Raw genomic sequence first — 8,813 nt, 5'->3', positions numbered from 1 at the left:
GGCTTTAGCAATCTAGGAGTCAGATAACATACAGTTAGATTACCCCGGAAATCAGATAATAATTTATACAAATATATGTTATGAGACTAATAGTACGAAACTGCTATCAAGCAGTTTCCAACAACATAAACAAAGAGCCATTGCCATGGATAGTGCAACAGTGTCTTTCCGCATTCAACGTTGGGGAGTTTATTTCTTTCTTTTTCAGCTTGATATTTTAGCAAACGTTGCAGTTTTCGTCGTTGCAATGGCATATTGAATTAACCATATATAAGATGAATTGAAATAAGACAAAAAGTCAATGTTAGAAAGATACGCAAAACAAAATTGTTAATTGCAGAAACAATTGCAACAAGTTATCAAAAAATAGTTCAAAGGAAACAATTGCCGTGCAAATTTATTTATAAATTACTCAACGATATGTTCGGGAAAAATTATAGCAAATATGTGAATAATAAATTGTGACCTGGTTATGGTGGTTTTCTATTCATACTCTATATGCCACAGAATACATAGTCTACAGTTTTATGACAATCTATTTAGGCCAGGTATACTTGATTAAGTTGCAGAAAGCCATTCCTAATTAAAAAAGTGCGTCCTGTTGGACTGTTTCCTGATACATTGCATCATGTAGGCTAATTTTACGCTGATGACATGCAGATTATGTGCTGAATAGTGTAAATAATCGACAGGACTGAGGATTGAACGGACGCGCTGATTACATTAGAACTAAAACAGATAAAAATAATTCGAAATGCTTCATTGCGGAAGAGCCATCTTTTTGTGGGCTTTGCTATCGCACATGTGCGAAAGTTTTAACATAGAAGATTCGGTGGAATCGTTCAACTTTATACATCCAGCCGGGTTGGCATCACAAGCAGGTGAAAATTTAAGCACATCGGACGAAGGCAGAAGTCCTTCATTTTTTGGATACAACGTCAAGCTAGATACTAGCGGAAGGTATGATTTTAAAAATAATATAAAACTTTCTATTTTCTTAACAGTAATGTTTTTCTGTATTGCTTAAAATCAGCATTTTTAGTAACATTAAGAACGACAAGTTTGAAACAAGTTGGCCTTAAATCAAAGTACATAGTGGTCATGCAGTGACAGTGCGTAAAACGACAAAAATGTTTTCATAACATGTACTCGTTAAGCTGTTACTGTATTGCTAAACATTTGTAACAAACTTTCCGCTAATTAAGGAGGTGTGCAACGATTACCTAACAATAACAATACTACCTGCTTTATGGCTGGTGTTTGACGTAAGCATGGCTTTTGTAAATAAGTAAACTACGTCCAGTATGACTTGCTTTCACACTGAGCTTAGTAGGCTTTAATTCCTTTACCAGTGTATACACTAACTCACCAACTGTAAGCTAACTTAGGCTTAACTTAGCAAAAAATACCTGTTACGCACTTAAGTATGTAAACCCAAAGCCATTTCTTGTTGCCAAAACGGAACGTTCCAATCATATGATTGATCCAAAACCAGCACCATTCACATGGATTTCGCATTGTTTTTACCTTGTGACACCATAACTAGCGCCGAATTTGCAATTTTGCCAAACATTTTTGGTATTAGTTGCTCAACCAGTAAAACCATTATAAATATTATCGAAAAATTCTTTGTGCAGCGTGCTTACCAACAACTGTTCGTTATTTAGAATATGGGTCTCAAACACGTGGCTCGTGATGTAGTTTGGAATTGCCAAATGCCGTAATAAGCAATTAATCTTTTTATCGCCAAGTATTTGTTTATAGATTTAAAAAGTATGCAATAAACAATCGTATTAGAATTTTTTAAATTTTAATAGAAAACCGTATTAAACATTTGTAAAGCATTATGTTCTTTTTATTGTTTTTTTTATCGTGTTATCTTTTTAACTTTTATTGTGTATTGCGCCCATCTATCGTTAAATTAAAAGTCTTCATTTGGCCCTCAGAGCAATTTGAGTTTGAGACTTTTGACAGTCAACTTGTTCCTGGTTTGTTGAGTGATTCCCATATGATCAAGCCAAGATTACGATTATGCTAAAATTATGTTCGCAGTACTGATTGGACGTCAAGTAACTTAAATAAGACATGGTATGTCAGCGCGTGTTTTGTTTTGCTGTGATGAAGAACACATCTTCTTTTATTAATTTCTTGTTCTAGGCTCTATACTCTAGAGGAAACATTCAATTTGATTGACATAAATCGCAAACTAGCAAATTATCTGCTAACGTGTATTGTTAGAAGACAATATGGCATAAAGTGGCGATTCTAGCTAGAAACTTCCAAATTAGCTAGTAGGCAAACGGGTGTTAAAACAAATTTAAGTTATACCAATTTGACTATGCCACAATTAAGCCCTTAGCTTTAGCTGTGCCGGATTGGTGCTTAAACTGTTGCAGAAGAAAACCATTTGTGTTTTGCGATAGAAGGCATGACATTGGCGAATAAATGAGAAGATACTAAGAAGGTCCCTTTTCTCATCATCCACGTTTAATATGAACTTCATAAGTAGCCGACATAATCTGAATGCATGTAAAACATATAAAGAATAAAAACATTTATGCATGATTATGAAGTTTGCTTTACTCACAGCCTACAGCAATCCCACTAACACTTACGTTCAACAACCGATTCGAAGTGAAAAAAGCAATTGGCTGCAAACTTTAGCGGTACAAAATGCCTAACTTGCATATAATTATGATAACATTAACAATTATGTACAAGCTGTGTATATATTTTCGGGTTTATCAAGGAAGCAATATGCAAGAATGACAATATTCACACTGCACACCCAACGCTCGACTTCCTGGTTGTTGTACAACATAAAACGCATGTGCGATGTCCTTTCGTTACTATAAGATAGACACAGATTTAATACAACGACATAACTTTACTCATTCACTCATCCATTTTAACTCTTTGACGGCACCCATAACAACTACCATGCAGCTATACAAGTATACTGCCATAAAACGTAGGCCAACACAACTGGCACCTGTATCAGCTACTGGCTTGTACATATAGCAAATCCAGTCAAAACTTAACTGCAACAATGAATCGGCAGGTTATAACAATTTTTAATTATTTTCTTGTTATTAAAGCTTCATGGTGGGAGCACCCTATTTTACTGATACAACGAATACAAGTGATGAAAAGAATTCAAGTTCCAGAATACGTAAGACCACTTCCAGTAGCCTACTTTAGTTTTGCATTACACTGGTAGCTTTTTCTTAAAAGTGCGACATCTGGCAACCAAATAATTAATAATCCCATTACTATATTAATTTTAACTTTAAAAAATATTTCGAATACTATGAAAAAGGGAGTATATTTAGCTACCGGGAACCTTTTCTCATGTCATCTGATGGGCAATACAAATTGTTCGTCAATTAGACCGCCAGATCTGCAACCGGGAAGTGCTTTTGGGCAATCTCTGGAGCTTAGTGCAGAAGGAGATTTGGTGGTAATTAAGCAGTAGTACTGTAAAAACATCTCTTCCATTCTATATCAATTTTATACTCAGTCGAAAGCTTTTCTGCACTTGTTCTTATAACCTTTGGATGGCTTCGACGAAGTGTTTCAAACTGTATACGTTTTACAAAGATAATCGTACTTCATATTTTCATAAAATGCAGGCCTGCTCTCCCACACAAAAACAAATGTGTACAAACGTCAACTACAACCCTGGATATTGTTATAAAACTTCTGACTTGGGTCAGGCTTGGAACCCGGACCCAAGAACAATAAATACAAGTAAAGCAAATAAACTACTTTCATTTATTATCATCTTACTTTAAATTTCTAATTTTTAAAGAGCATTTAACAAGCATTTTTTATGATCTCAGGTTGTCCAATATTTGCTCTGGATTTGATGTTTTTGCTTGATGGATCTGGTTCTGTTGGGGCTGACAATTTCGAACGTGTCAAAAACTGGACCAAAGCAGTCGCAAACAACTTTAACATCAACGATGATTCCACCAGGGTGGGAGTGGTCCAGTACGCCCATTTTTACGACTCACTGTAAGTGTATTAAAATTGCATTGACAGTTTAATAATTTCCGTTGAGCGCTTTCTATCGATTATTACAACAATACCTATAACGAAAATAGTCAATTTAAAACAAAGATTGAGAAATGAACCTCATTCGAATATTCAAACTTTTTTCGAAGTAGCCTAACAATGGACATATCGGAAGTGCATATTTGTTTTATAGACCACTCAACGAGCAACCTTACATAGTCACGGAAATAGCACTCGGTGAATATAACAGCACAGCAGCTTTTGGGGTGAGTGACTTCTATATGTATACATATTACATAACATATCCTATATGCCAAAGGTGGGCAAACTGAGGCTCGCGCGCCGCATGTGGCTCACCGACATGTTTTTTGTGGCTCTTCTAGCTGAAGAGTAATATCCATTATTGTTCATTATCCGTGCATTGTTTGCCGTATTTGTATTGACACTACTGATTTTGCGGCTCGCTGGTGTTTGTAATTTTCCGCAAATAACTTTTTCATTGAATAAATTTTCCCACCCCTGATATGCGATATTAATATTGAATATTGATTTATGTTTTACGTTAAGCAAATCGCATAGCAAAGTAGTTAATCTCGTTATATAAGTACGATCAATATAGATGCTATCACATGCTGTAATGAATAGTGAATTGAGTATGTAGATTACATTCCTAAAGCAAGGTTTTGAAAAGATTGTCTTTTTATATGTTTTTAGGAAGCTGTAGATAAAATAGACCTCTTCAGCTTCACAACATACACCGCACATGCATTGAATAAAACTGTCGCAGATTTCAAAAGCTCCAATCGTTTTGACTCCGACTCAACTGCAAAAGTTTTGATCTTGTTAACCGATGGCAGGTACAAATAGCTTAAGCGATTTCCGTACAACTATGTGATAATTATGGTATAGGCCTACTGTTACTTTGGTAGTTGTCAAATTATTTAAATCGTGATGTGTTTAGATCAAGCGATGCTGAATATTTAGAGCAAAGTGCAGCATATGTTCGATCTCTTGGCATAACTACATTTTCTGTTGGTGTGGGCCGCGCTGTCAAAAAAGAACTTCGAGTAGGAATTTAAGTTTCTCAGAAAGTTCACTTATTTCCTTTTGGTTGAGTAGGTTGCTGAACTTTAATGTATGACGACGTTTTTAATAGGTTGTAGCGACAGGAACCGATACAGATGAGAGGGTGTACTATGTGTCAGAATTTAGTGGGCTAAATGAAATTGTTAATCGCCTACGGAACGCTATCCTAAATTTTGCCCTTGAAGGTTCTTTTTGATGCTACAGTATAGTTGACTGAATGTTTTTCAGTATGACAAATCAGCATAAAATATGTTACATATACTTATTAATGAACACCGTTTACCCTTGCTTTGTATAGTCCTATAACAATATACGATTTCGTTGATAAAATAGTGCCCAACCCAAACCAAATTAAACAAGTATTTCATATTTTTGTCATCAATGTAGGATCGTCATCGGGAGACGTCTCTGCTATAACATACGACCTTCAACTTGCGCAGATTGGTTTTTCATCACATTACTCTAATAAAAAGGTAAGTTTGTTTCATGAAGTAGATATGCTTTGGTCCAGGGTTTCACTTTATGTCGTGCAGATGTTTGATTGTTGGTTTGGTGTGCGAACGTGGGCTCATTTCGCTTATTCCTTCGTCAATTGTATTAAACAATACAGTATAATAAGAAAGCTAGAAAAAAACAACAGGAAACGTATAAACAGTATACAGAGACTAGAATGATGTGGCAGAGTTAGTAAAGGGATTGTAAATGTTTAAAGTCAGTTTAGAAAGAATATAAAAACCTAACAATTCGGTTCTTGATGTTACTCATGTAATATGCATCCTTGAAGGACATTTTGCTTTGAAGAGCATTCATTAACAGCAAACTAAAAGTGAGTATATATGGTTCACAAGTTTTGGACTGATTATACATTAGACTTAATACATTAAACTACCAACAAATTAAAACGTAGTGAATGGTAATCATACTCTTTTATTTCTTTTTTCAGTTTACTCAGGAGTTGTTTGGATATGTGGAGTATCGCTTATGCTGCGAAATTTATAGAAGATGTATGTGTTCGCTGAGTGCAGTTTTATCTGAGCGGTACCACATGTTACTTGCACGAATTGGTTTTTCATCACATTCATCTACAGGAAAGGTAAGTTTGTTTCATACGTATAATTTCATCAACAGCTTTGCTGCTATGGGGATGGCGATGTTGATTGTTTTAGGTTGGCCTGAAGCCAAAGGCTTTAGTCTTTCCTTTAGAACTCCTTGACTATTTTATTTTGACTCCGTTGTTTATGCTATCTCTGATTGTTTCTTTAAGTCAGTAAAACGTTCATAAAGTCCAAATTCTTATATTCCCAAAATATAGTCGTAATTACATCAGAAGCAATTTCATATCCATATCAAAATCCGAATAGAACTAATCACTTGAATTGAATGATAATTAATAATTATATAATCGAGAAGGGAAAAGAGAGGTCGCTTGAACAAAGCCTTAGTTTTTATATCGCTATGCTCAGCCAATCAGGGAAAGAAACATCGTTCTCCACGTCATGCTACGTGTACATAGTATTTTATAGTAATAACTAAAAATCTAACATATTCTACGTCACCGAGATTCTTTACCAAAGTACCATCTAACTTCGCACACTCTAAATATATGACGCCACTTAAAAACACTCATATACTGTGTCAAATATGTCGGTTTAGGAATTAAATGTTTGAATGACACGATTAACCAATGACAGTACAGCTTTCTAAATACAGTATAACATTTCATCTAATTGGAGAACACACGATCGCTTATTAAAATGCCATTTATATAAATTATTACAATGCACTATTACAATCGCCATACTGCATTCGGTACGTTGCCCGGTATTCTGTTTGGGATCACGACATATGGCCGTGAACAAACTCACCGGCGACAACTGGTAGTGGACAACTGACCGGCAACAAATTGGCCGGCGATCAAATTAACCGTGACGTAAACTGGCCGGCGATGAAATTAACCGTCGATAAATTGGCCGGCGATCAAATTAACCGGCGACAAATTGGCCGTCAAAAGGTCAAAATTCTAATTCACTATCTAGTCGCTATCTAGTCACTATCCAGTACGTGTATTGCAGTCAAGGTTGCCACTCGTAGAGTTTTTTGGCCCCTTGTAGGGTGTAGGGTGACCCATATTCATAGATTTCCTATTGTTACATGCATTTTCCCGGTCTAGACGAGTTGTTTGATGAGATTATGAAACAATGCGTTGTAGCCTATCTCACCCTATCTCATCTCGTGACATATTAGATTTTCTCAGAGGCATCGCCCACAACCTACAATTTGCGCAATAAACTTCCTTATTTGTTCAAATAACAGTTTGTGTAAATTTTAGTGCCCTTATTATGTAGTGTCATATGTGTTTTGCAGTGAACGTCTTTTAATGTTGTTACTCGTATTTCTCGTATTTCCGGAAATATTTCTGTTAATTTCAATAAATGTTTCAATGTGTATTGAAATAAAAAAAAATTTTGTTAAAAACAAAGGAAATAGTTACAAACAAATATTTACATATCATATACTACCATCAACTTAAACACAATAATTCAGCACTTGCACGGTCAATTTACCTCCCGGTCAATTTTCATTCCGGTAAGTCTGTTCTCGGTTAGTTTGTTCGCGGTCAATTTACATCACAGTCAGTTTGTTCGCGGTCAATTTACGTCACGTTCAGTTGTCCCCGGTGAGTTTGTTCGCGGTCATTTTCCCGCGGCCATATGTCGTGGAACCATTCTGTTTAGTGTGCGTATGAGTTTGTTTGGTTTGTTCCTTCGGTAATTGGATTTACTGTAAAAGAACTATATAAACTATGAGAGAGAACAATCAGTTGAATGTGGTTGTAAATGCAGCAACATTTTTTTCAAAGCCTGGGTGAGTGTTTTAATGTTTCCTTTTGTACTATCGTACCATGCAAAAGTAGCTTACGCATTTCGTTTTCCGAAAAACGATTTGCTTTATAAAATTATTAAACCATTTTTGCTTTAATTTGAATTTTTGTCTCAGAAAGCCTGATGGTTTAGATTTAAGCTAAAAGTTTTTATATTTTAGAAGGGACATGCCGTTATTCTAGCAAGCAAGAGTAAGACTGCCGACATAATCAGTTGTTGCAAGCTGTATGGAATAATTCGCGCAATTTAGTCGTGTTGTACATTCGGCCATGTAGTGCAAAAATCAAATCATTTTATGTTGGTATACAATTGCATTAAACAAGTAGGTAGGTATAGATAGAAGGACAGGTGCATATAACAGGCAACAGTTTGCCACATAACTGGTTTGAAAAGTGATCAATCAATTCAACCCACGGGCGATTCAACCCAAGGTCTATTCAACTCACAGATGTTAGTTGAGTAATCCTGGGTTGAATTGTCCGTGGGTTGAATCGACCACGAACCGGTTTGAAAACGTCTTCGTTACGTGCAGGTGTGTGTGGTATTTTTATTTACACTCAAAATTTTCAGTGAAGTGTTTACGCAATTAACGGCTTGAAAATACTTGTATGTAATTGGATCCTCGTTACCAAATTATGAAACTCAAGTCGCAAGTCAACTCAAGCCATCGGCATTTACCTTTTAAGAAACAAGTCAAGTCGAGTCAATTGAAAATAAGTGACCAGAGTAATTTGACGTCTGAAACCTAGATAGCCTTAGAAAAAAATAATTTATAACTTATATTTCAATGTGTTCAATGTGTGTTCGGATAAAAATACAAAGAAAGAT

At 35.6% G+C, this 8,813-nt stretch overlaps 1 protein-coding gene across 1 annotated transcript; it reads left to right on the top strand.

Annotated features, from left to right (window-relative positions):
* The first annotated feature begins 448 nt into the window (after positions 1 to 448).
* LOC143468612 (integrin alpha-X-like) lies at positions 449 to 8,088 on the top strand. The gene is made up of 11 exons (XM_076965944.1): positions 449 to 960; positions 3,099 to 3,172; positions 3,333 to 3,460; positions 3,633 to 3,750; positions 3,843 to 4,017; positions 4,211 to 4,283; positions 4,732 to 4,874; positions 4,979 to 5,084; positions 5,174 to 5,288; positions 5,491 to 5,576; positions 6,047 to 8,088. The coding sequence occupies exons 1-11, from the start codon at positions 755 to 757 to the stop codon at positions 6,314 to 6,316; spliced, it is 1,494 nt and encodes a 497-aa protein (XP_076822059.1). The 5' UTR covers positions 449 to 754; the 3' UTR covers positions 6,317 to 8,088.
* The last annotated feature ends 725 nt before the right edge of the window (positions 8,089 to 8,813 follow it).

This window comes from Clavelina lepadiformis, chromosome 8, assembly GCF_947623445.1.
Source record: "Clavelina lepadiformis chromosome 8, kaClaLepa1.1, whole genome shotgun sequence".
NCBI classification, from domain to species: Eukaryota; Metazoa; Chordata; class Ascidiacea; order Aplousobranchia; family Clavelinidae; genus Clavelina; species Clavelina lepadiformis.
Note: the sequence above shows the minus strand (reverse complement) of the source record. Positions and strands in the feature narration are given on the sequence as shown.

Excerpts from the sequence above, each read along its gene's own strand:
- LOC143468612 (XM_076965944.1), top strand. The coding sequence starts at position 755 with ATGCTTCATTGCGGAAGAGCCATCTTTTTGTGGGCTTTGCTATCGCAC. Across the intron at positions 5,085-5,173 it reads CTGTCAAAAAAGAACTTCGA|GTTGTAGCGACAGGAACCGA; the intron begins GTAGGAATTTAA and ends CGTTTTTAATAG. Across the intron at positions 5,577-6,046 it reads CACATTACTCTAATAAAAAG|TTTACTCAGGAGTTGTTTGG; the intron begins GTAAGTTTGTTT and ends TTCTTTTTTCAG.